This window comes from Gobius niger, assembly GCF_951799975.1.
Source record: "Gobius niger genome assembly, chromosome: 3".
Classification (NCBI taxonomy): Eukaryota; Metazoa; Chordata; class Actinopteri; order Gobiiformes; family Gobiidae; genus Gobius; species Gobius niger.
In genome coordinates, this window is record NC_136854.1 from 35,130,853 (window position 1) to 35,158,335 (window position 27,483).

General features: G+C 40.2%; 1 protein-coding gene across 1 annotated transcript; it reads left to right on the forward strand.

The window, feature by feature from the left end:
- Nucleotides 1-577: 577 nt before the first annotated feature.
- Nucleotides 578-25,781, forward strand: ppp1r12c (protein phosphatase 1, regulatory subunit 12C). The gene is made up of 20 exons (XM_079553371.1): nucleotides 578-908; nucleotides 2,370-2,535; nucleotides 2,789-2,919; nucleotides 6,071-6,189; nucleotides 6,332-6,491; nucleotides 7,370-7,514; nucleotides 7,819-7,893; nucleotides 9,191-9,270; nucleotides 9,366-9,478; nucleotides 10,039-10,106; nucleotides 10,880-11,010; nucleotides 12,025-12,112; nucleotides 12,738-12,858; nucleotides 16,575-16,690; nucleotides 18,301-18,356; nucleotides 21,213-21,252; nucleotides 21,415-21,519; nucleotides 22,742-22,792; nucleotides 22,946-22,996; nucleotides 25,356-25,781. Exons 1-20 carry the CDS (start codon nucleotides 697-699, stop codon nucleotides 25,440-25,442), a joined length of 2,115 nt encoding a protein of 704 aa, XP_079409497.1. The 5' UTR covers nucleotides 578-696; the 3' UTR covers nucleotides 25,443-25,781.
- Nucleotides 25,782-27,483: the final 1,702 nt, after the last annotated feature.

Sequence of the window (27,483 nt, forward strand, 5' to 3'; positions counted from 1 at the left end):
GTGAGAGGCTCAGCTCTCCTAAGACACTTTACCGTGAGTGGGTACGTCTCCAGCTTGTTGCCATAGAGATGTGACAAAAGTCTGCAGAAATTGAGATTTAAATAGGTTAGGGCCTCATCCAAATTCATTCTTTGATAACCCACAGGAAAATAAAAAAATCTGTGTCAAGCTCGTCATTTGGAGCATGTTTTGTGGCAACACTAGTCCAAAATGTTACACAGTGTGTCTTTAAGATGTGCCTCAAACTTGGGCCATATCAATTTATAACGGTGTTGAAAAGTACTTGTTTTTTTTTTGGATGTACAAGACTTGCCTTAATGTGCCACAAAAATAAGTTTTCACCTCACCGTTTTTGCTAAAGAGTGTGATGACGTCATTCGTGTTTGTGTACCCGAGCTTGAATTGTTTTGAATTGAATTGTTTTTTCTTCAATAAAAAAAAAGCTTGGACTTGGAGCGTTTGTTAAACATTATAAATTAAAATAAATAAAAGTAATAAAAATTTAAAAAATTAAAAAACACGCACTGACGTCACCACGGTGCGCGCCCCCGACTCCCACGGGCACGCGCGCCCTCCTCCTCCTCTTTGAACATCCACAACCAGGAAGTGAAAGTGCACACATGGAGGGTGTGTCCTTCCCTCCCTGCGCTGCGTGTTTTATTTTTAAAATCGCAGTCCTCCCTCGCGCTTAAAGTCATGGGGGACTCGGCCAAGACCAAGCGGCGGGAGCAGCTCAAGCGATGGGCCGGCTCCTGCACGGACAAAGCCTCCGCGGTGCCGCGGCGGAGGTGCAAGGGCGACGCCGACGAGAGAGCTCCCCCGGACCCGGAGGCCAAGCACTGCGAGCAGCCGACAAACGAGCCCGAGTCCGGGGGAGGAGATCAAACCAGCCCCCTGCTCAAAAGACGGTAGGAGAGCTCGTTTTTGCATGGATTCATTACATCGCAACCTATGTGTGGCGTCCAAAGCGGGCTAAAAATGAGCTTTGTGCGTGGGTTTGTGAAGGGTGTAGGCAACTGTGTAGTAACGAGTTGGAACAGCTCAGTTCAGCAGCAGCAGCAGCGAAATAAGCACCCACACTTGCAGCCTGTCAAGCGCTTTCGTGACTAAAGGGAATAAGGGAATAAAGGCTGTAGCGCAGACTTTGATGCTATTTTTCGAAACTTTAGTCATTTCACAACTTCCTCCTCTTGCAAATGTGTCAAAAGTGGCAGAGGAGGTAAATATAGCATCGTGCTACATTGTCTCAGCTTTATTGTTTTGTCATGGTGAATCATCTAGGAATGCCTCAAGATCTCTCCTATAACTACCACGTTATTATCGCTTATAAACTGGTATTACCCAGTCGTAAGGAGAACATTTGCCCCCAAGTCCAGTTATGCTATAAATTGATCATAAAAGGAAGAAAATAACGCATTGGATTACATGCTTTTTCTAAGTTTTTTGCTTTTTGGGGGGAGTTTATAGCCATTTTTGTGCAAAAGTTGCCCACTGTGCCTGATTTACTTCTGGTTGGTGGTTAAAATCTTGGATCCCACAGATGCTCTGTCCCTGAGCAAGACACTTCACCCACCTATCTGTTTAACCCTAGAGCACTATTGCCGGGTGAGCAAACACATTTATGTGATTTTCCTTATGATGGTTTATCTGAGTGTCCTGGGTCTCTGGGCTTCAGCTTTGTCTTTGACATCTTTGATGGCCTGGGTGTTTTCCTAATCCAAAACACACTTTTTCCTACAGACATGTTTGGGTGATTTTCACCCAGTGATAGTGATAGAAGGTAGGGTAGGTTTAGTGTATTTGATCAGGCAATCTTGCCCCTTTTAAGGTTGACATTCAGGACTGCTACATTTATTTTGCGACTTCAACTACAGCTTTGCTCCGATCGCAGAGTTCGGTGTCTCTGGCCTCACAGCAAGTGAGTAACACATAGTTATTGATTCATTTTTACCCATTCAAAATATGACATATTTTGTTTCTCTCTCCTGCGGCTGTTTGTGCCCAAGACACTGAGCCTTCACCAGGGAAGTCTCACATATCCCAGGAATGAGTGGACCAAAAAACAACTTTCCATCTTCATTATTTTATTTTTTAGGAATTTCTTTTTCCCAAATTCCTAATTTTCCGTTTTATATGGTCCTCTCATGATGCTTTTCTTTCATTTTGTTAGACATGATACAGTTTAATATAAAAGAACACGACTCAAATGTGTCGTGTATTGTCATGTTGATAGATTTTGGTTGGTGTTTTCAATTTGAGCGATAGTGTTCTAGGGTTCAAAGTGGACTTGCTGCCATCTGAGTTAACATTCTGGTCTGATGCAGCACAATATTCTATCTTATTTACTTACAATGTGATATCTTTTATAGGAAACGCGTGAGGTTCGACCGAGCGGCTGAGTTTTTGGCGGCTTGTGCGAGTGGCGACACGGACGAGGCCCAGGTGATGCTGACCGAGGCCCGGCTCATGAACCGAGAGGACGGACCGGACGTCGTCAACTGTTCAAACGCAGATGGGATTACCGCTCTCCACCAGGTAAAGCACATCGACAATGAGATCATTCTCCAGCGAGCTACAATGGAAATAACAAAGACATATAAGTAGCTGGAACAAGGGCCAATCTGGAACTAAACTGGCTTGACTAAGAATTAAGAGTCTCGTCTAAAACTGGAATAAGACTGAATCATGGCTTAATGTTCCATCAGAAAACGTTTAGAGAAACCCTCTGTTGTAATAACATTTTAGAGACAGTTGCCATGACGATAATGGTGTTTTCTCCTGGACAAAGGCCTGTATCGATGGCAGTATGGAGATGGTCACGTTTCTTTTGGGAAATGGAGCCAGTGTGAACCAGGTGGACCAGGAGGGATGGACTCCGCTGCACGTGGCGGCCTCCTGCGGCTACCCAGACATCGCAGAGTAAGTACTGGCTTAACTTAACATTACATTATCACTCTTTACAGAGGTACACTGTCATGTACTTGAGTAGCTTTTTCAATTACAGTAATTGTATTTAGTGGAGTAGTCTAAGTGCTCTTACCTTAGTGAAACATTTGATTACTCTTCATATTGTTTGTATATCTGTCTGTATAAACATGTATAAACATTTTAAACTAGAGCAGGGTTTCCGTGGGGCATTAAAAGCCATATCATGAATTGTGCCAAAATCAAGGCCTTTAAGGAATAGGCTTCTGTTTTTACATACTGAGATATGTTCTTACCTTAGCTTAGACGAGTTCTTCCGTACCTGTCTGGTCTTCACCCGTGCCTTCAATCACGTAAACACAGCGCTAGCATTTAGCCTCTCCTCCTCTCCACCATAGCTCCAAACGAGGTCAAGCTCTTCCACGTTTTCCCTATTTACATATGGTTATTACATTACATGGTTATTATCTAAGCGGATAAAAAGGGGAACTATATTATAAGGCGTAATAATACCAGGAGTAGTTCGACATCCGCGCAGTAATATCTTCACTTTACTGTGTGGACGCCTTAACTGCTAAGGTAAGAGCATATCTCAGCATGTAAAAACGGTGGCCTATTCCTTTAAAACCATTAGATAGATTCAAACTGGAATTAAATCTAAATTTATTGTTAAATTATGACATTGCTCATCAAGTTTTACTGCATAAGGTCATTGGAAATACCAAAATTATCGTCTAAAGCAATTTTTTGTGCTTATAAGTTGCCCGTTTTGTCCAATTCTCTTTCCTCCGTTTGATGAAATGTTTGCAAATCTTGAAATGAATTATGTGCTGATTTTATAGTAGTATTTGGGCATTCAAAATGGCATTAAAAAGCATTAAATTCGACTTGCTTCTCTGCCTTTATAAACCCTGTAGAGGTGTATGTCTCATAATCTTGAATACTGTTTTCTCTTTGGAATTTTCTTGTTGTTTATTGTCATTTCTTCATCCTGCTTTAAGCATAAGGCTCAGGCTATTACACTCAAAACACTGGTTGTTATTTATAAATATTCTCCTTTCACAGGTATTAGTGTGCATACTTTTTTAACTGGTACATTTTTTTTTGCATAACGCCTCAGAGGCACAGCTGCCCAGTCGACTACTATACTGAAATAGTTGCAGCCCCGCTGTTTATTATTGTTATTTCTATTTATTTCCTAAAGAGATTCATTGGCCTTGGGGCTTGGGACAGGGGAGCAGTGACAGGAAATCAGGGAGGACAGAAGGGAGGAACATTTGGCAAATGGTTGGAGTCCAGACTCACGCCAATGATGCAGAGCAGAGCAGCCTTTACTGTGCTTGAAAACTACAGTGCATCGCTATCCTTTTGTGGTTTTTGTTTTCAGTAGTTTGGGGATGTTTTACGATGGTTTAACCTGTGATGTATGTGTGCGTAAGTTAATTTGTGCATTGTGTGCGAGCATTGTGTTTACAGTAGCCTATGTGTGTTAGAGCAAAACAGTGGAATGGTTTACATGCTGCAGTGTGCTGCAATAGATACAGACGGCATCGCGTCATAGAAGGGGGCGGAAAACAATCTTTAGGGGAGCACAATTTTCCACTCTTTTAGCCTTTTTCTGGTGGAATATGAACTTATTTATCACATATAAATAAAGTCAAGTGTAAATCGGGTCCATATGGATATTTTTCCACAGCAGATTTTTCAGTAGAAGCGGAAAAACGTCAGTCGTAGCTAGTGTTAGCATTAGCACGCTGCTATCATGTAGCATCATGTTAGCATTCTCCGTTATTTATGTGTCTATGGGCTGTTGAACCACTTTGCTTCTCCCCATGTCTTTGTATCTTTACTGGGTAGAAAACTATATCAATAATTCAGCAATTAGTTTTTGAGTAATTCGAAAGTTTACATTTTCCTCCAACTTGTTTTCCCCCTTAACTGTTTTCAAACATGACCATTTATGGGCGATTCTAGAGATGCCGTCTGTATCTATTTGCTTAAAATATCTGTTGGATGTAGTCACTTGCACAGTTATCTAACATTTTATCCTCTCATATTATACAGTTCCAGTTCTTTTTCGCATACGAACTTGCACCTTTTCTCAAATGCACAACACAACATCCATCAAAACTAATCTAATTGTCTTAGTTATTGTTGTTCTGATGTGATACTTTGGCTCAGAGTAGCCAGTCGATACCACGGGGTGTGAATAAAAGCAGCGAAGCCTGTAAAAAAACCCTAAGCCTTTTCTTGCTCCGTGACTATTAGAGTTTTTAGATTTTGCAGAGCCTCCAGTGCCTCCATTAGCTACGATGCAGTCAATGGCACTATCATGTTCTTCTTGCTTTTTCGAACAATACACACACGGTAGGGGTTTGGTGGTAGTTGAGGTACTCGCTGATACCTCTGAAATGTGTAGTATCTGTACCAATATTGATTGAGTTTTTGTATCAAGTGACCCTTGCCTTTTTTACACTTCTACAGCTGCTTCCTTTCCACCTTCACTAACTGTTTGAACTCTCCCATTGGCGCTGTAGTAGCTCAGTTTGTAGAGCATTGCCCAAGCTTTTACTGCTGTTGTGTCCTTTGGCAAGACAATTAACCAGTTTCTATGTGCACTGGTGTATGAAAGTGTGTAAATGGGAGAGTGGTTCCTTGCTCATTTTATTTTCACATCAGTTTCATCATCTGTTTCAGTTTCTAAACCAGTGTTATTGTGTTTTGTCCAGCTATTCCTGACTTGGTTTGTTTCTGTCTCGCACACTCTGTTCCCGGTCATGACTTGTCAATCCCCTTAATAAGAAGCGCGTAGACGACACTCCATTCTATTCTATAGCCTCTTGTGTTCGAGTAGCACAACAGCTGCCTAATAAAGGGTCCTTTGCCTCCGTGGGGACGTCACAATGCTGCGTGGGTGCCAGGGTATTTCTGCATTCAACAATACAAACCTTGTTTCCGCGTTTGGCAGCACGACGTTCAGAGTTAAGAGTGGGCTGGTCTGGCACAATCATGCATGTAAGGCTAATTATTTAAAAACTGATATACCCATTTGGCTGGAATCATAAGGGAAAGCACAGTTTTGCATTACTCTTTCCCCCATTTAAAGTCCCTTGTTGCTACTTAATCTTTGTGTTTGCTGTTTTAGGTACCTCCTGCAGCACGACGCCTGTCTATCTGCGGTGAACTGTGATGGGGATGTTCCTTTGGACATTGCACTGGATGAAACTACAGAGTCTCTTCTTCAGAAATTCACAGTAAAACTAGGTGAGATGTATTTAAGTTTGGTTAAATAAGATGTAGAGGCAATATAAGTCCAAACCAACCTTCTCTTACAATAATGTATATTTTAGGTCAAAATTATTAATTATTGTCCGTGAATGTTGTCTAATCACATATTAATGACCAGGAGTGGATTTGGAGGCAGCTAAACGTGTGGAGGAGGAGCAGATCATGAGGGATGCTCGGGCCTGGCTCACAGAGGGTCCCCCGGACAACATACGACACCCCAAAACCGGAGCCACTCCGCTGCACGTGGCCGCGGCAAAAGGATACCTGGAGGCTCTCAAGTAAGATCAAGTGGAGATTGTTTTTTGTAAATGTTGTCTTCCCATTGTCCTTCACACTTTATTTTATTTGTATTTTAAAGGAATAGGCCACCGTTTTTACATACTGAGATATGTTCTTACCTTAGCTTAGACGAGTTCATTTGTACCCGTCTGGTTTTTCACGTGTGCCCTCAGTCACGTAAACACAGCACAGACGGCGTTAGCATTTAGCCTCTCCTCCTCTCCTCTATAGATCCAAACGAGGTGAAGATAGAAGCGACCAAGCTCTTCCACGTTTTCCCTATTTAAATATGGTTACGTGAAGTGTTACACAATAAAGTATAGTTACACAAAATTAAACAATGTGGATTTTCCAAGCGGATAAAAAGGGGAACTATATTATAAGGCGTTATAATACCAGGAGTACTTCGACATACGCACAGTAAAGTGAAGATATTACTGCACGGATGTCAAACTACTGATATTATTAAGCCATACAATATAGTTTAATTTTGTGTTAATTAAGTGTAACACTTCGCGTAACCATATTTAAATAGGGAAAACGTGGAAGAGCTTGGTAGCTTCTAACTTCACCTCGTTTAGAGGAGAGGAGGAGAGGCTAAATGCTAACGCTGTCTGTGCTGTGTTTACGTGACTGAGGGCACGAGTGAAGACCAGACAGGTACAAAAAAACTTGCCTAAGCTCAGGTAAGAACATATCTCAGTATGTAAAAACGGTGGCCTATTCCAACATTATTCATTTAAATTCTGTCAAACGTTGCATAATGTTTTACTGTGCTTAGTCTTAGTCTTGTCTCTCGTGTTTAGTACATAGGAGATTTGATTTAAGTCATACATATAGATGAAAGACTGAGTGGTCTGCCTTCGTCTTTACCCAGAATACTTTGCCAGTGCGGCCTCGATGTCTCGGCCAAAGACAACGACGGCTGGACGCCCCTCCACGCGGCGGCGCACTGGGGGCAGAGCGAGGCCTGTCAGATTCTGGCAGAACAGCTTTGCAACATGGAGTCTCGCAGCAACTCGGTGAGGCTCATGCGTCATTTACATATCCTCTATCTTTGACCTGTGTGTTTTTACATTTTTAATTCAATACATATTTTGGTTTTCTTTTTAGATAATTTCTTCTGTCTTTTGCTGTTTGTATTGCATATATACTTTTCTTATTGCCCCTTTTTTTTTTATTAAGAGCTGCCTAAGAAGTTATTTTCATTTCATTATTCCATGGTGATCTTCATAAATGTGTCTTTCTACAAATCTGTTTTGTTTTTCAAATTGATATTCTGGTTTTAATCATCCTTTCCGTTTTTTTCGTTATGAAATTTTGCAGGGTCAGACACCGTTTGACGTCGCTGATGAAAGTGTTGAAGAGCTTCTGGAGGAGTTATCACAGAAACAAGCCAATGTAAGAAACTACTTGGATACCAAATTGCATATTCAGTCAAAAATACAGCACTACTATATATTTATTGCATATGTTGTAAGTCTCTCTGTGGCATTTCCAAGCCTGGAACAGTGAAAAGTCTCGCTGCACTGGATTAAAGTGTTCCTTTTATTCAGTGCAGCCTGTTCCAAACAAGCCATGTGTGAAGTAACTCCCTTTTAATTTCCAAGCCTGGATAAATGCAAAGGGAGCAGATGGAAAAGGCAATTTAGAGGTTAAGGTCTTTGATAAAAAATCTTCTGATGAGTGAAGTTTGGATTGATGGGGAAAACTGGATTACCCAAGGAAACTAGAGTTGCACAATAAGATATTCGATAACTCTCTTGGATACCAAACCATTTACTGAATCATTTCAACACAGTTTGTTCTATTAAGCTTTACCCCCACTTTAACGGAGTGCATTAAAAGGTTATCTCTAGTTCGGCTTTACCCAGGTCTAAAGGCTTCTTACAGCCTACCGTGCAGTGATACGCTTCATTTGAAAGCTAAGTCCTATAAAAATGATTGAAGATTTTTCCTCATTGTGTTTCCATGCCTTGTTGGCGCGTTGTTGTCCCATTTTCGACACATGTTTAGCTTTTTTCAGGGAGCCTTTAGATTTAGGTTATGGCTGGATACCTGCATAGGCGCCGATCCCATGGGTGCTGCGGGGCTGGAGCACCCTGTCAAATCTTTGGGCACCCAGGCGAATTTACCCTAATTATAAAATGATTCAATAAATATAGCCTAACCTGTAAGGCCTCTATTCCGAAGTAGTGGAGTCACTTCGCTCCACTCGTTTAGCTCTATAGGTGGAGCGCCGGGTTCCCAACTACAAGAATGCGAGATCGATCCTGACCCCGACTTTTTTTTTTTTTTTTCTTTTTTTTTTTGACTGGGAAGAACATAAATCGGCTCCTATGGATACCTGAATAATAACTGGAGAAAATATGCTCGGTGATGGTGGGGGTTAAGAGGTTAAGCAATTTGTTCCCATCAAAGTGTGTCAAAAAAGACTGAAGACTAAATCAAGAGTAGAAGAAGGACACAATAAAACAGAATAAGAAAATCAATAACGCAGCTGTCTTAGTAAGAAGAAGCCATAAAGGAAACACATTCAGACTCGAGAGGAATATGTAAAATGAAAACAGACAGGCTCACACGGTGCAGGATTAGAACCAGGGACCTCAGTTGAGTCCCACAGAAGGAAAGACGACTGTATTGCAGGTAGAATTGAAAGTATTCCTGGATTGTAGTTGATAGCGGCTTGTTTTTACAGTGGCGCAAGGAACAGTCCATATTAGAGCGACAAAACCAACAAGGCTCCACCACGCCAAACGCACAGAGCAAACGGCGGCGGTGAGTAAAGATAATACTGCAGAAGATCAACTCAACTGTTTTCACTCGTGCTGCCCTGCATCAGGTCTCGACACTCGCCTTATTTGTTCCTACAGGAGCTCTGTTTGCCGGATGAGCAGCAAAGACAAGATGAATGTGCAGGACCAGTCGAAGGAAAGAGGCGTGTCCGGAGACGTGGAGTTCAGTGAGGAGAAGGAGAGCAGTCCTGGTGAATGTTTTTAAAGCATTGTCTGTCTAAAGGCCTTGTAGTCATGAGAAATTTGATAACATTTAATGGCAAGCAAATGAAAAACACCAATTATACCATGGTCTGGGTGAATACTTGACTCTGATTGGCTGGAGGATGTAAAAGTGATTATGTACACCTAGTCCGGCAACAGTTAAATCACGTTCTATAGATACAGACGGCATCTCTGGACTCGCCCATATATGGTCATGTTTGAAAACAGTTAAGGGGGGAAACAATTTGGAGTCAAATCGAAAGTTTCTCTAATTATTCAAAAACTGCTTTAACAAATGCTGAAATATGAACATAGTTTTCTACACAGTAAAGATACACAGACATGGGGAGGAGCAAAGTGGTTCAACAGGACATGCATACATAAGTAACGTAGAATGCTAACACAATGCTTCATGTTAGCATCGTGCTAATGCATGATTTTTTAGTAATAATCTGCAAATCTTGTACTCGCAACCTCAGCATAAACATCACTAATATTACAAAAAATAGTTCCACCCTCTCAATAGATTGGCTTTGTTTGTTTTTAGAAAGCTCAGCTGTCTCCAGTCCTGAAACAGAGAGCGTGACCACTTCTACAGTCAGTCCGGCTGACAAGGTAAGACTAAATATCGTATTAAAGCCACACGGCGAAACAATCCAGGTCATACTGTGTGTTGTAAAACCCTGATGACTAGTGCCAGCGATAGTGAGCATGTGTCTAGTGCTAAGCTAGGACAGAACTGCATCAACTTAATTTCCACTGCGGAACATTCGCAAGCAAACAGGAAGTGGAGTAAACCAATCAGTGAAGGGCAGTCGGCTTATGTATGAAAACTAGTGCCACGAGACAGAGCAGAATCTCCATCTCCAAACTGGTGACGTCCCGCTCCTTGCAAAGTTATTCAAGTTATACAAGTCATTTCCAAGGAGAGGCGAGCCCTTTCCCAAGACATGTGTTAAAAAAATGCTAGAAAAATCGCCTGCAAGTTTATTGTTGATTGATACAAATGTTTTATAATCAGATGCACAGTGTTTTTGCAATACGTGTCTGAGCTATACTGAAGGCAAATCAAATTTAGTTCCTCTACTAGAAAAAAAATCAAGTATAGTGCCTTTTAAACATTGACGGAGTGGATTAGGAAGCTTGATTGATAGAGATGGTTTGGACATGTGCAGAGGAAGGATAATGAATATATTGATTGAAGGTTGATGAAGTAAGAGCTGCAAACAGGAAGCTTAGACAGAGAGGAGATTTATGGATGCAGCAAAAGAGTTTGGTGTGGCAGGTGTCTTCTCTGTGGTGAAAATAAATTAAAATAGACACTGTTACATAATAATATTATGCAACAAAATGTCAGTGATGTGATGCCGCCATATCTTTGTATCCAGACACCGGAGGAAAATGAGGAGGAGGAGAAGGAGCAGGACAGAGCGAACCGAACAGCCAGAGTCCAACCCACTCCACAAACTAAAGACTCACCGGCTGACAGTCCCAACACTCCCAACTCTGACCGGAGAAAGTAAGACCCATCCAGAGCTATTCCGCATAAAAACAAATTAAATCAATGTTTAGCTGCACAGAGTTAGAAAAAGAAACACTATGTTATGACACATTTCTGGTCATCCTTTGGTTTTAGTGTCAATTCAAATACAAGGCTCCACATTAGTCAAAACAAAATGTAGAAATCAGGACTCGATAAGTTGGATTTTGGTTGTGATTGTGTGAGAATTTTGTAAAATTAATGTGTTTTTGATCAAGAGCATTTTCCTGCTGTATATTCCATTACCATGTATATATTCTTTAAAGGGATATTTCAGGATCTTTGACATAGGGCCTCATTTCCTAGTTATCCAGAGTGTTGCTGATTTCCGGAGATATATATTTTTTTAATTCATACAGTTCTTATATTTGAAGAGTTACGTGGCGCTAGGCTAGTGCAAGGCTAGCGCGTTTCTATAGTATCAGCTAGCCTGCATTAAAAACAGTCTGACCCGCTCCACAGTGCACATGAGGCAAATCACTTATAACACCAGACTAACCATATAAATGTCTGTGTCGATAGAATAGTTTTAACCATTTTGCATTTAAGATAACTTGTATTTGAGCAGCATCAGCTTGGTGGTTGTATTAAGCTACACAGCGGCGATGAAAACAGTCCCTCAAAATGCGATCATTCATGTGATGCAAGGTCAGTTATATTCCAAAAATTATTCTATCGATACAGACATTTATATGGTTAGTCTGGTGTTATAAGTGATTTGCCTCAGGTGCACTGTGGAGTGGGTCAGACTGTTTTTAATGCAGGCTAGCTGATACCATAGACATGCACTAGCCTAGCGCCACGAAACTCTTCAAATGTAAGAACTGCATGAATTCTCCCAAAAAATATCTCCAGTAATCAGCAACACTCTGGATAACTAGGAAATGAGGCCATATGTCAAACATCCTGAAATATCCCTTTAAATGAGCAGTCTTGTTTCAAAGTAGTTGCTGTTTGTTGCTGGTTACCACTCTTGTATAACTGTGTGTTCAGGTTCCAGGCTCCAGTCAGAGACGAAGAGTCCGAGTCCCAGAGAAAAGCTCGCTCTCGGCTGCTGCGACAGACGCGCCGCTCAACACAGGTAAACCATGGAAAATATATATATTCTTAAACTAGATTTCTTCATTCATCTTCTAGTTTGCTCTTTGTTTTAGTTACAATGTTGCTTGATGTGTGTAGCTCAGGAGGCAGTTCACTAACCCGATAATTGGCTTTGTGTCCCCCTTGAGCAAGACACTTCATCCACCTGGGCATGTGTGCTGTAGGTGCAGAAGGTTTCCGCTGTGCATGCTCATTGCTTCCTGTGATATAGACTGAAAAATGCTTTCAGTTTCTCACAGTAAACAAGCCAAACAACCTGTTTGTTTCCTTTCAGCGCTGTAGTTACATCTGAGTGGTATCAGATGACTATTCTTTTTAACTTGGACTTGTTTGAACAGATTGTAGTTTCATCTTCGTCTTAATGCTTCACTGGAAACTTCTGAAAAATGTGATTGAGCCAAACAAGTTTCTCCTCTTTTTGGTTATTGTAAAATGTTCATGATTTAAAGTTTGTTCATGAATAAGTTGACAGAAAATTACAACAAAGAGACAAAAGACGATGTGTTAATTCAATAATAACTTTTGCAGTTAAAGCAAAGTACAATAAAGTACAATAACTAAAATCAGCCAAACTATATTATAATGTATTATTTCTGTATTTTCAGGGCGTGACTCTCACTGATCTTAAAGAGGCTGAAAAGTGTGTTGTGAAACCAGCGGACCCTGCTCCTGCCCGAACTGTCCAACCTGTGAGCCCCATCATCACGTTCACCCCTGCGGAGAGAGGTGAGAGGAACTTCATCATCTTTTGGGATTTTTATCACAATTGTAGGATTTTTATTATTGCAGATAAATAAATAAAAACTGAGACCTCATAAAATGCAAGAATTTAAAAAGACGTGAAAAATGTCTAATCTCCATACATTAATACCTGTCATTCTCGCTCCTTATTTCAAAGCACCTTGAACCTGTGGTCATATCCTCAAACTCCTCATTGTGCATCAAGAAAACAAGGCTACTGTTGTTTTTGTGCGCGAACTGTTACACCGGTTTTCTTATTCATTATTAGTTTTACATTGCCTGACTGAGATCATTTGACTACTTGAAGGGCCCGACCGATATGGATTTTTGGAGTCCGATGCCGATATATCAAGGGGGGCTGGCATGGCCGATATGTTTTAAGTAGTTATTTTTTGTATCTTTGTAAATAGCCTATAGTTAAACATGTATTATTATGGTAAATGTTTCAATCATAGAAATGGATCTATGAGTTTGACCAATATGGGCTTTTCTCAGGCCGATATGAACCGCTGATATTTTTGGCCAAATTTTTAAAAATGTGTGGTCTATAATCCTGTGGTTGATGCTTCTAAACATGTCAGTGTTGAACTGTGACAGTAGGGGGCGCTGTATGATAGTGTCAAAACCAGACTTAGAAAGACTTATCCATGTGGTAGACTGTTAGCTTAGACTACTGTAACGTCCTGCTCACTGTTAGACAGCTGAGGTACGTCCAGAACGCTGCTGCTCGAGTCCTGACCAGAACCAGGAAATACGACCATATTAGTCCAGTGCTCAGGTCTCTGCACTGGCTTCCTGTCGCTCAGAGAATAGACTTTAAAACAGCTCTGCTTCTGTACAAGTCTTTTCATGGTTTAGCCCCAAAGTACATCTCTGACATGTTAGAGCCCTATGAACCATCTCCGGCTCTGAGAACCTCAGGGAGGGGTCTCCTGGTGGTTCCAGAGTCAGGACTAAACACGGTGAGGCTGCGTTTCAATTTTATGCTGCTCAAATCTGGAACAGTCTTCACGAGGATGTGAGACAGGCCTCAACTCTGACAATGTTCAAATCCAGGATGAAAACAGTTCTTTTACCCGTTCATATGACAACTGAAAGTATTTTATCTACACTCTTGCCTTTTACTGTAATTGATATTTTTTTCTGTTGTGCCTATGAGGGGTATAGGGCTAGAGTTATTCAGGACATTCATATTTAGTCGGTACTTCAGACCAGTGGTTCTCAACCTGGGGGTCGGGACCCCCAAGGGGGTCGCGAGACAAATTTGGGGGGTTGCCAGATCATTTAGATAAAATATGCATATTGTGATTAGCATATAATCTAATGTAGCATGTGTTTGCTATTTTACCAGAGTGCCATTTGTTTGTAGTTTGATGAATTGTATTTCAGCCATTTGTTTTTTTTTCTTTGTTTTTTAAGAATTATATAGGCTAATGTTTTTATTTCCCGCCCGGGTCAGGAACCCCTTTGCCTGTTATAATGGGGGTCGCGGCTCCAAAAGGTTGAGAGCCACTGCTTTAGACGGAGCTTGTCAAAAATCAGTAGATTCTAAAACAGAAAAGTCAAGTCTTTATCTCTTATGGTTCTGAAATTCATAGGCAAAAGTTACAACATAAAATATATAAAATGGTACAAATTTGTAACCGATTTTTCCCCTATATTTCTCCGCCCCCTGAGGCTTAAGAAGATGTGGGAGGACTCATTTTAAAGCTCTGAAGTCAGTTTAACATTCAGTTCCGGACATATCAGCATTTTTATCGGACTATATTGGTCGATAGCCGTGTCCGACCTTTATTTTTGGCAACTATTTTGTTTTTGGGTCAGGCAGTGTAATACAGAGATGTGTAGTCCAAAAATGACTGAATTAACCGAATGCCAAAGACACTTTAAAGATCCCATTAATTATGATTCACACCGCAGTTGCAATGTGCCGTTATGTAACACTAGACAAATGAATAAACATGATCCGAAAGAGGTGTTAAGTTATTGCAACAGTCCACATTTGAATATAATGCAGGCATTAACCCACCATTAGAAGAAGTGTGTGTGTTTAGGGCCAAAACCACAGATGTGCGTTTGTGTTCAGTTCAGTGTTGTGACATTCAAAACAGGAGTGTGGAAACGTTAGCTGCGGCTGCTGCTCTCAAGCCCCGACATGCTGCCAACTGAAGAGAAATAGAGATAAGGGATTCTTGCACTGCTCAAAGATTATTACAGTAACGGATCAGCCTCGTCTCTGTAAGGTTACTCTTAGCGCTGCGAATTATTAATCGCAATTGATTTGATATCGCGTTTAGGAGATCACTCTAACCCTGTAGTCCAGACCTCGACAAGCATGACATAAGCTTCTGGATGTGTACTGTGAACTTTATATTGAATTACCAAAGCAAAAGTCACAAATCAAACGCAAAGCTCGTCACAAGATCCAAAAATGATGGTTCAAAGTTGTAGTTGCTAATCAGAAGAAAGTTAAAGCGGTACTAAGTAACTCATGCCCCTAGAGGCCATAATCGGCACTGCAGGTGACGTAGCTTGTTGCGTTTTTTTACTCATTAATTGTCCGTGAGAGGAAATACCACGTTGACAGAAAAGACAAAGGAAGAGAGGGATATTGTTCATCCAATTACACAATAGAGATGATTTTTGTCACTCAAACTTGGCTGGAAATACTGTTTAAGTGGTGCTAGCCCACAGTTAGCTTCTTCTTCATGATTCCATTAGTGTGTATTGGGGCTTCCGGGTCGGAGCTGGGAAAGCTGCAAGGGTGGTTTACTGCCCCCCCAATCATCCCATCAACACTTGTATTACCCCCAGAAGGACTACGAAAAGGATTTTTTAAGATAAGATAATCCTTTATTGATCTCACAACGGAGAAATTCACTTGTTACATTCGGCATTCAATAAGATCACTCAGGGTTAACAAGTTACTTAGTACTGCTTAAACAGACCATCACCTGTCACTCTTTGCAATAACTAATCTAAAATCTTTATGAAATGAAAACAAGGTTATGAATGTAATATTTTAGTTCTCATTGCAGTTCAGTCATTAGGGTTAGAAAGGTTGAAACAAGGTCTTGCTATGGGTGACCTGTCCGGCCATTAGAAACTGTAATATTGCTTTACAAGCCAGTTTATACTGGTTTCTTTCAGTCCTAAATCATTTGCAATTGCAAATAGTCTAGTCCGGACAGAAAGGGAATCTGAGATAAAACCTTTTACCCATTTTTCCCCTCTTATCCCCCTGTTTTTGTCTCTTTTGTCGTGTTTTCATAGTTCTTTTTGATGTTTTTTTTGTTGCTTTTTTATCACTTTCTTGTTGCGTTTTTGTCACATGTTTATTGCACTATAGTGACTTTTCCAGCACAATTTTGTCACTCTATTGTTGCATTTTCATCCTTGTTTTTCATCCTCGTCGCTATTTTGACGCTTTTTTCAAGAAGCTTTTAGATTTGGATAATGTCAAACAAGTAAATGTGAAATTAAAAGAATGTTATTTGCTGGAACTACCCCAAAAACACTTTAAAGAGAAAATGTTTTGGTTATTTTTCTTTCTTGCATCTTTCTCTCCACCCACCTTTCTACATTACAGTTTTAGAACTTTATACCTAACTTTAAAATAGTCTGATTATAACTACTATTCCCTTTGCTTTTCAAAACCATATGCTTTTGAAACTCAATCAAACTCTCTCCTGACGTTTCAGACACTGACCCGGTGAAGGAGGAGGAGCCCGAGGCGGAGAAGAAGCTGGGGGTGAGGGACCGGAGGCGAGGGAGGAAGGAGAGACGCTCCACGGGCATCGTACAGACGGGTGCAGAGGTACGTGTTTTCCCTGGAGCTTTAGTGGGAGTCAGGGAAGTATTTTGCTCAGAGCCAGAAACTGAAAAACAACCTTTCACATTTAAAATTCAAAGGAAAAGGCTGCTAAACCAGTTCTTTAACAATTTTTTAGACGTCAAGTTGTGGTATAAGCGTGAATTCATCTGATAGAAATGCCCTCAAAGCTTTGTCTAGTGTCGTTATTAGAGTAGAATACAAAAGCAAGTGACTCCTATAAGTGGCTTGCAGTTTCAACTTCTAACACCTACTACTGAACGGTCTCCTTCAGGTGGGAAAAGTGGTAGGGCCTGTCTACAAATAAGCAGCTCTTCTGGCTCTTCTCTGGTATCCGTCTGAACGTGCATGTTTGTCAAAGGCTAATATACAACCAGCACCACAGTTTGAGAAATGATGAATGAAGAAAGTATCATACTGGGTCATGCTGTGCAGTCGTACCATCTTTGTGAGTCAAGGCTATGACAGAGATACTCAAACAATACATATACAAAATGTTTCTATTTACATACATTTTGGGATGTTTTCTAGTTTGTATCTTTAAAAATTGTCTTGAATATTTGGTTTTAGAGTTGGTCTTCAGAAAAAAAGTTGTCTTGTGGCTCATTTTACATGAGACAGGGCTGCCGTTTCTTTCTTTTTTTTGAGCATACAAAAAAATGTTCTCACCTTAGGGGCTTCGTAGTAAACACACCTGTGAGTGTAAGTGAACATGAAAACAGTAAAATTCATTGAATGGCTATGATCGATTACATTAATGAGTCAGCTGAACGTGTAGTGGATAATGAGCCGAAAAGACAATTCTGCCAATATTTAAAGGGACTATAGGGAGTTTAAAAATGTTGAAATTAAGTATTTTCCTCCCCCTACATGTTCCAGCCATTTCCTAATGTGTAGAATGAACCCAGACCTGTTCACCACATCTGCCTGTAAAATCCTGCACTGTCACTCAAAAAGTGTCGCTTCGGGTCTGAAGTGCCGTCATGCACAAGCTTAATATAGAAGCTGCAGTTACATGTATGACCTAAGGTGGCAGTAGTGAGTATAAAATGTCCAACTTGCATCCAGCCCCTTTAAGTGTAAGTGTTGATTATTCTATTTATGTAAAAACTATTAAACTGTATATTAAAATGTTCTGTAGTTTGTTATTTATAGTTTCTTATGGAGCAGAGGCTTATTTTACCTCAGTGCTGTACCCCATTTTTTCTTCCTTGAAAACACCAAGATAGTTGTGTTTATTTAAGAGGAACTCTGCTAAAATCTGCTTTTATACTGAACCAAACGACCAACCAACATCAGACAAAAATAGACCGAGATGTGTTTGTGTTTTTGTGTCGATTCGTTTTTGTGATCAGGCCAAAAAATCACCTTGAGTTGTGAAAAACACTTTCTTCATAAGAGTCAGGTTATTTTACAGCCATTTTTTCCCATAGGGGTAATAAGATATAAGAGTGGTTCAACTTACCCTCCTCTCCTGTATATCTCTGCTGTCGTATAATGAGCATAAAAGTGGCCAAAGTTATCGTGCAAAAGCATTAAATAACAAAACCATGTGCGTGATGTTTCCCTGACCTCTTCGTTCACTTCTTTTCCAGAATGAAGATGACGACGATGCTCTGCCAGAGGAAACCAATGGGGACAGCACATCACAGTGAGCCTTTATGCAATACACTCATTCAAAACATGAGGCGGCTTGTATAATTCATTTAGCCTGTGGGGTGAAAATGATTAAGAAATACCTCCACGCGTACAGGAAGAATTTTAATGTGGACAAAAATGTGATGAATGAATTTTTTTTAGGACACATAAAAACCTCACCACTAGGCAGGGCTATGTACAATACCTCTGTGTTATCTAGAGTGACTGAACAAACTAAAAAAAAAGATAGATAACATGATAACATAAAAACTTTTGATCATAAGATTTGATGCTCTCAGGGTCCTCAGACAGTGCTTTTTCTGCACAAATTAATGACAAAAAAATTCTCTAGGTATTTTAGTTTATACTGATTTCCCTCTCTTACAGGACTCATATGTAGGGCTGGGTACCGTTAAAAACATTTTTCAATAACGGTAGTTTGATACTTGGTTTTCGATAGCAATGCCTGAACGATACTGTTTTCGATACCTGTGCTAATTTATTTCTCATATATAACCAGAAAACAGATTAATAATGTTGATCTGTTCCTTTTCCTTGGTCAGATAAAGAACTTATCAAGTTTTTTGGAGGGAACTAGTTTACCTCAAGTTTTTCCCCCTACTTTTCCCATATTTTTTCCTAAATTTTCCCCCTGAATATACCCCATTTTCTTTCCACATTTTTTCTAATTTTCCCCCCCAAATGTTCCCCAATTTACCCCAATTTTTCCACTTCTCCATAATTGTTTTTTTTTTCACCCAAATTTTTCACATTTTTTCACGATTTTTTTCCTTTTTAATTTATTACATTTTTCCATATTTTTCAAATTTTTTCTCCATGTTTTTTTTTTCCCTTTTCCCCCCTAAAAAATTTCCACTTGTTTTTGCCAATTTTTTCCACTTTTTTCTAAGTTTTGCCCCTTGTTTCTTTGAATATAAATATGAAGATTTTATTATATTTTTCGGTACCTGCTTTTATTTTTTCGATACCAGTAGTACCTAAAGCTTTATTCTCTATACCAGACTGGTATTGTTTATCGGTACCCAGCCCTACTCATAGGTCTGTCACAATAACAAAATTTGAAGTTAGATGGGCAGGAAAATATTACGAACAACATTAAAAGGGATGGTACCGGTTCTACTTGAGCGGTTCCATATGAGCGGAGCCGCTGCAGATCCACACACCACGTTCACTTCAGCACAAACTAAAGTCTCGGCTTTGTCTGGGATCCGCGCTGCACGTCATAACGAGTCCGTCTGACTCTGTCCTCTCTATAAACATTTATAAAGGTGCAGCTGCTGCGTACTTAACAACCAAAACAATGAGCACGTGCCGACACATGTGCCTGTGTTGGGGAGTAACTAAATACATGTATTTTGAGTAACTGTATTCTGGTAAAGTTACTCTCTCATTTGAGGGTATTTAGTTAGTTACTTACCTAGTATCAAAGGGATACATTGCAGTTAATTCATAATAAAATTTGAGTTTCATATTCATAATGATATTCATAGCTCTGTTATTTGGGGCTGTGGGCATGTGCAAAGTGCTTTCATGGATTCGGAATTACTGGCAAATAAGTTCAAAACAGGTATAACAAGTGAAGCTGCATGTTTTTAATCATATGCTGCTTTTATGAATGAATATTATGCAAATCAAGTATTCAGAATACACTGCTACTAGATACATTTTACTGCAAGTATTCCATTTTCTGTAACTAAATACAATTTCAGGGGAAATGATGCCATACGACCAGTGTTGGGGAAAAGTGTTTTCCCCAACACTGGTCGTATGGCATCATTCAGAAACAACAGCGCCGAAGAGCTGACAAGGATGTCCTTCGACCCTTATTCATAAAAATAGAGGAAGGCAGAAATGAGTAAGAAAATCACTAACAACCTGTTAATGTGCTGGATGTAGCTACTCCTCAGCGTGTCATTTTCAACACTGGCTGTGGCAAAGTGAATTAGTCAAACGAGCGTTTTAGAGAAACAAGTATCAACAGTATCAGCATTTCAGCTTTATATCCCGTTAATTTAATAAGCATTTTATAATAGCTTTTTAATAGCTTTGTATGATAGAAGCATGCACATGTAAATCTATAGCCTATTTTTTTTATGAATTGGAATTGATAAGAGAATCGATAAAGAACCGGATCGATAACAGAAATTATCAATGGCACTGATCAGTATCAGTTCCTACCCCTAAATATCATTGAGGGCCTCTTGATGACACTGCGTCCATCCGTCCATCCGTCCGTCCGTCCATCCATCCATCCATCTTCTTCCACTTGTCCGTTGCCGGGTCGTGGATCACATTGCACCAGCCCCTATGGCTCCTCCTGCAAGTGTTGGGTCCATAAAAGGACGGCCTCACGAATAACCGGGCCTGTTGGTCTCTCATGAGGGGCGTCTGACCCGTCACCTGTTTGCCATGGGAGACCCTACCAGGGGCATGATGCCCCCCCGACAACAGAGTCATTCAGGTGCTCAAACCCCTCTACCATGTTAAGGTAGCGGTTCCAGGAGGGGTTGATGACACTGCAGCAGAAAAAATGGAGATCTCTGTAATCTCTTGTTTAAAAAGTATCTATTAATATATCGTCGATAACACACAAGTTGCAATTAAGATAAGTCAATAAAACACAATTAAAGTCAATAAATTATCTTGGTATTACTAAAATAGAATGAAAAAAATGGAAAAAGTAAATAAATATTGAGGCCAAATATTGTTCATCTGTCATTTATTGAGCTATAAGTGATTATTGTAATTATAATCACTTATAGCTCAATAATAAGTGATTATTATTGAACAAAAAGTATTGTTCGGTTACCTAAACTTTGTTCCTAAAATGGTGTTTGTTTTTTTGCAGAGGGAATAAATTTGACGACTCATCCACTGACTACAGGCCGGTACGTAGCACTGACGAACACATGCAATCTGATATATCTATAGATACTGGAATGACGACTAACTCGCTTTTGAGATTAAAAAAAAAAAAAAAAACGCATGTCATGGAGTTCATTCCCACACTCCCGTGAACTCGCGTGACTCCTGTTTGTGTCTCCCCCTAGCTGTACTTCAAGGTCCTGCAGGAGAACCTGTCTTTGAAGGACCGTCTGCAGGAGATGGAGCTGCTGCTGAGCCAGAACAAAGTGGAGCTGGAGAGACTGCGACAGGTTTGGTTCTGACCTTTAGCTTCGGCCTCTGTGCGAGAAACGCTGCTGATACTGACGAGGCCGGTGGTTCTCAACCCGCGCGTTGGGTCGCAAAAACAGAAGGGGAGCACAGTGATTAGGCAGGTTTAGTGTCAGATTGGGATCAACTTGATTTCATAGTAATCTCATGTCAACTAGTGTGGCCTTAAGTTCAAAACATGTGCGTATCCATGCTTACAAAGAAGTGACATTTGCTTCTTTCTGCATTTACACTTATGCTCTCTGTGTTAAATCCGCTTCAAAACACATGAAGTCAACAGCAGGTTCAATAGTCAAATGTGCAAATCTTAATCTTTTCATAACTGCATAATGCTGCCAAAGAAAGAGTTAAACATGAACATGGACTGTGTGAGTGCATGGAAAGAAATGGATCACATACATTTGCTTCCTTTAGGTGTAGCTAATAACAATTTTCTACTGCCATTTTACTTTTTATTATATTATTTTCCTTTTTTTAATATAATATATAAATATACATAAATAAATATATAAAATGGCATAGGCTGAATGTTTTAAACCCGACTAAAATCTAAATGTAAAATATCGTGCTTCTCTTTTGTGAACATTTAGACTTAACGGGATATTTCAGGATTTTTGTGCACCTGAGGCAAATCACTTCTAACACCAGACTAACCATATAAATGTTTGTGTCGATAGAATAATTTTTGGCATATAACATGAATGATCACATTTTGAGGGACTATTTTCTAGCAGATCACTCCGCCGCTGCGTAGCTTATACAACCACGAAGCTGATGCTGCTCATATATAAGGTCTTTTAAATGCAAAATGGTTAAAATTACTCTATCGAGACATTCATTTATACTCATGAGTAGCCACTAACTTGAAGATCCTGCCACATTTTTTAACAAAGTGGGCATCTCAACACAGATTATTCAGTGTTTGGTCGAGTGTTATGTTCAAAATATATATAAAATATTCCCAAAGTCAAACCTTTTCATTAAAACTAACTTATCTTTACATGAGAAAGTCTTATTGGGGTTGCGACTTGCCACCCTGGGATTTCAGAGGGTCCTGACAGCGTCCCAGTTGAGAACCACTGCTTTCGCTTCTTATGATCAGCTGAAAAACGGCACCTTTCCTTTGAGAGGCTCTGCTTGTTGCAATTTCTAAACCACAGCTGTAGGTGGTTATTTACAGTGAAGTGTTTTTTCCTGTGGCAGATTCAAGAGGGAACCACAGACCGCCCAGCACTGCTCGAGCTGGAGAGATTTGTGAGTGCTTTTGTTTCACGAGTCAAGTGTATTGTATTTCACAGTGTTGATTATAGTAGAATATCTGTTGCATCGAGAAAACAGGAATTGTGCTTGATGTTGAATTGCTGTAGTCCCTAAGAATAATCCAGTCACATGTGTCTTGTGTCACAGGAGAAGTTGTCTCTGCAGAGGAAAGCTGTCGAAATGGAAGATGAACTCAAGGTAGTAACAATGAAGCTCTCGACTTTGTTTGATGTGGAAATCCAGACCTGTGCCTTGCCGGCTTGTTTGTGTTGAGGAAAACATGCAGCTCTGGCCCGGTCAACAAATGCACTAATTGTATCTGCTATAATTGATCCAGAGTCTAATGGCCTCTGCAGAACAGTCAATAATGCACTGTGGTAACTGCTCACACCACAGTAAAAGGGCTTTTGCTCTGCCTGAAGCTTGAACAATGTTTATGACTTGCCTACATATTTACTAAGTGAGACGATATTATAGAGATAGATGCAATAAATAGAAAACATAAAACTTTATAATATGCTAGGTTAAAAAAAGACCTTGTATCCGGCTGGTGATGTAAACTCTAGGTTAAAAAAAAAAAAACACAAATCAGATCTACTAAATACATACCACATATCAGACACGGAACAAGCATTACAGACAACTCTTCTTCTCAAAGCATCAGACCAACATCAAGGCGAAGGTTCACTCTATAGATGGCAGACAAACGGCTCTAAAACAAAGTTTAAACAGCAGATTACCTAACTGTGGATTTACCCTCAGCACAATGATGTGAGAGCATAAAGGACCTGCTAAAGTTAACAACCTGTAGTATTGAGCATCGCATTCTCCTTGCGTTTATTTTTATTTATTTGTTTATTTGGTCGGGACAGTGCATGTTAAAGGAATAGGCCACCGTTTTTACATACTGAGATATGTTCTTACCTTAGCTTTGACGAGTTCTTTAGGACCTGTCTGGTCTTCACCCGAGCCTTCAGTCACGTAAACACAGCGCAGACGGCGTTAGCATTTAGCCTCTCCCCCTCTCCTCTATAGCTCCAAAACAGGTCAAGATAGAAGCTACCAAGCTCTTCCACGTTTTCCCTATTTAAATATGGTTACGTGAAGTGTTACACTACAAAGTATAATTACACAAAATTAAACAATGTGGATTTTCTATGCGGATAAAAGGGGGAACTATAATGTCAGGCGTAATAATACCAGGAGTAGTTCGAAATCCGCGCAGTAATCTTCACTTTACTGCGCAGTAATCTACACTTTACTGCGCAGTAATCTTCACTTTACTGTGCGGATGCCAAACTACTCCTAGTATTACTACGCCTTACATTATAGTTCCCCCTTTTATCCGCATAGAAAATCCACATTGTTTAATTTTGTGTAATTATACTTTGTAGTGTAACACTTCACGTAACCATATTTAAATAGGGAAAATGTGGAAGAGCTTGGTAGCTTCTATCTTGACCTGATTTGGAGCTATAGTGGAGAGGGGGAGAGGCTAAATGCTAACGCCGTCTGCGCTGTGTTTACGTGATTGAAGGCACGGGGGAAGACCAGACAGGTCCTAAAGAACTTGTCAAAGCTAAGGTAAGAACATATCTCAGTATGTAAAAACGGCGGCCTATTCCTTTAATGAACATACATGGGTCTCATGCATGTAAACAAGCCACACCGGATTGTAGCCTTCGGCCATTTTCCATCCGTCGTCCCCCATGCGCACTCTCATTCATCCTGATCTATTATACATGTTTTAGTGGTAGAGGAAACCTATGCAGACACGCGGAGAACATGCAAACTCCACACAGAAAGGACCCGTCCAGGTGGGAATCGAACCGGGGACCTTCTAGCTGTGAAGCACGAGCTCTAACCGCCGTGCCGCCGTTTAGCCTCATTAAAACTTCCATAAATACATGGCAGCTTCCCCACTCCATCTTGTGTCGCCATTGCGAGGAGTTGTCCAAAAAATGAAGAATATCCGAGTAATCCACCGGTGTTTGCTCGTTTCCCCATAGTGTTTACAGAGAGCGTGAGCAACTTAAGTGAAAGTAGCCAATGAGGAGTCTTCAGTATGGTGTGCTGCTCAGTGATAGAGTCCAGGGCTAAATTTCGGCTCAGTCCCAGAGCCAAGTGTATGTGTGTGTGTGTGTGTGTGTGCTGGAGGCGGGACCTGCAGCACTGCCATCTATCGATCACTGTCATATTCTGTGCGTTCTCGGGAGTAATCGGGACTAGCCCTTTGATTTGTTCTTATGGTAAAAATCGTGATCATATGAATAATACTACTATGATTATACACAGTAATGACATTAGGCAATTAGTTATGATATAAATAACTATAATAAATGAAAAATACAACTTATTAATTCTTCTGTCTCTTAGCCCACCTAGCCCATTGATACCAGCTGTTGTTTTGCTGTATGTCATTGTTGAAACATGCAATTTTGTTTGATATAATTAGGGATTAACTTTGCAGATGATAGGATTTATATCACTTCCAGTTTTGGGAGTTGCCTTTGGTTTTGTAACGACATTCAACATTGTCTTGTATTTGTTTCTGTAGATTTTGGGAGACCTGAAAGCCGACAACCAGAGACTCAAAGATGAAAATGCGGCACTTATTCGAGTGATCAGCAAACTTTCCAGATGAACCATTGACTGTATGTAACGATATAGAGACGACGATAAGAGGGGGGTGGAGTCCCGAGCACATCCTACTTAAACAACTGGATCGATCAGGGTTTTGCCCTGTGTTTGGGCTTGTGTTCTACTTTATGTGTTTGTGCATCTACTGTAAAACCAGCTGAACTGGACCTGCTGTGGACTGACGCGATGTTAATGTTTTCACATCCACTTTTATATTTTTATTGTATTTTTAAATGGGAGATTTTAATGTGTTTTATTGCCTCAGTATGTATAGAATCTGAATTATGAAAAAAGCCATGCATGTGTTGGTCAGTCACTTCGGGGCCTGTTGCTGGAGGAACAAATAGTACGGAGTGAATTCCTCACAATAGTTGATGATGTAATGTATGTAATGCAATAGTTCAACCTCTTAACCCCCACCTACACGAGCCAATTTTCTACAGTTATTATCTAGGAATCCAGGCATTACCCAAATCTAAAAGCTTTATGAAAAGAGCGTCAAAATAGCAACAACAACAAAACAGAAAAGCATAAAAAAGCGACAAAATCTGTACAAAAAAGTGACGACAATGGAAGCATAACGAGGAAAAATCTTAGATCACCTTTGTAGGTCTTCGCTTTCAAATGAGGCGTTGCACTGGACTGTAGGCTGTGAGAAGCTTCTAGATTTGGGTAAAGCTGAACTGGACAAAATACGCTCGTTTAAAGTGGGGGTTAAGAGGTTAATAAGAAAGGTTAAATTCACTTAAAGCAGTACTAAGTAACTTGTTTACCTTATTAAATCCTTGTCGTAGTCCCTCTGGGGGTAATGCAAGTGTTAATGGGATGATGGGGGGGGTCTTTCATCTCCCCCCGGTGTCTCTGGCCAGAAAACAATAATTGAAACTTTGCTGCCACCGGGTCGGAGCCACCAGTACACACTAATGGAATCACGAAGAAGCTAACAGGCTAACGGGCAAAGCTAACTGTGGGCTTGCGCCACTTAAACTGTATTTACAGCCAAGTTTGAGTGAAAAAAATATCTCCATTGTGTAATTGGATGTACAATATCCATCTACCCCTTTGTCTTTTCTGTCAGTGTAGTATTTACTAAATTAATGGGTAAAAAAACGCAACATGCTACGACACCTGCAGTGGCATTTATGGCCTCTAGGGGCATGAGTTACTTAGTGCTGCTTTAACAACAAAGGATAATGATACTAGATATTTTAAAATAATACATTTAGAACAACTGACCTTTTTTGAAAGAGTTTAGGGGCATGTCTGTGAGGTGGCCACAGGGTTTTCAGTTAAAGCTTGGTAAAAGCCTTAAAGACATGGGCTGGTCCTGGTTTCCTCCCAAAATATTGAAATACTTCTCCTGATTCCCTCCCCTGTGATCAAGTCTGGACAGCCCCTGCAAGAGTTCAAATAGTTTTATAACTGGTCAGATTTGACGTGTAAATAGTATTAATTTATGTTGCTATTTTAACTGGCTTGTTTAGTTAAAGTAATACCATGCTGATTATACTTTTTTATAGCATTTTTGTGCGTGGATTCTTCAAAATGGGATTGTTTATGTGGGATTTTACTCGTGCACATGTGTCCTTTTCCCTCAAAACAACCCTTAACATTCCAGACCGAGTGTCGAAGCAAACAACTCGTTTCAACTAAACCTGAGACTAGACGTATAAGCCGTGTTCCAGCAACAGGCCTCTGATTTTATATTATACAAACTTTATTGTGCCAAAAATAGCCCGGAGTGGATTCTGGGCGTCCTTTGGGAACACCTTTCGAGTGGTCAGTATTGCTTCTCAGGGTTCAACTCTGGATCCATCGCTTTGAATCTATCCGACTGTTAACCGTGGAGCAAAACCGCATGCTCGACCCTCCCCAGTGCTTTGTGAATGTTTATTTAAACTGTATTATATTTATGTACAAACGACAAACATCTGTTGAATTGTAAAGGTTTTTGAGGTGTGACAGGACAGGCGTGGGTGGTGCTAAGGGATTTTGTTGAAAGTTTGTTATGATCATCTCATGTCTCAATGGAGAATGCATGCTCT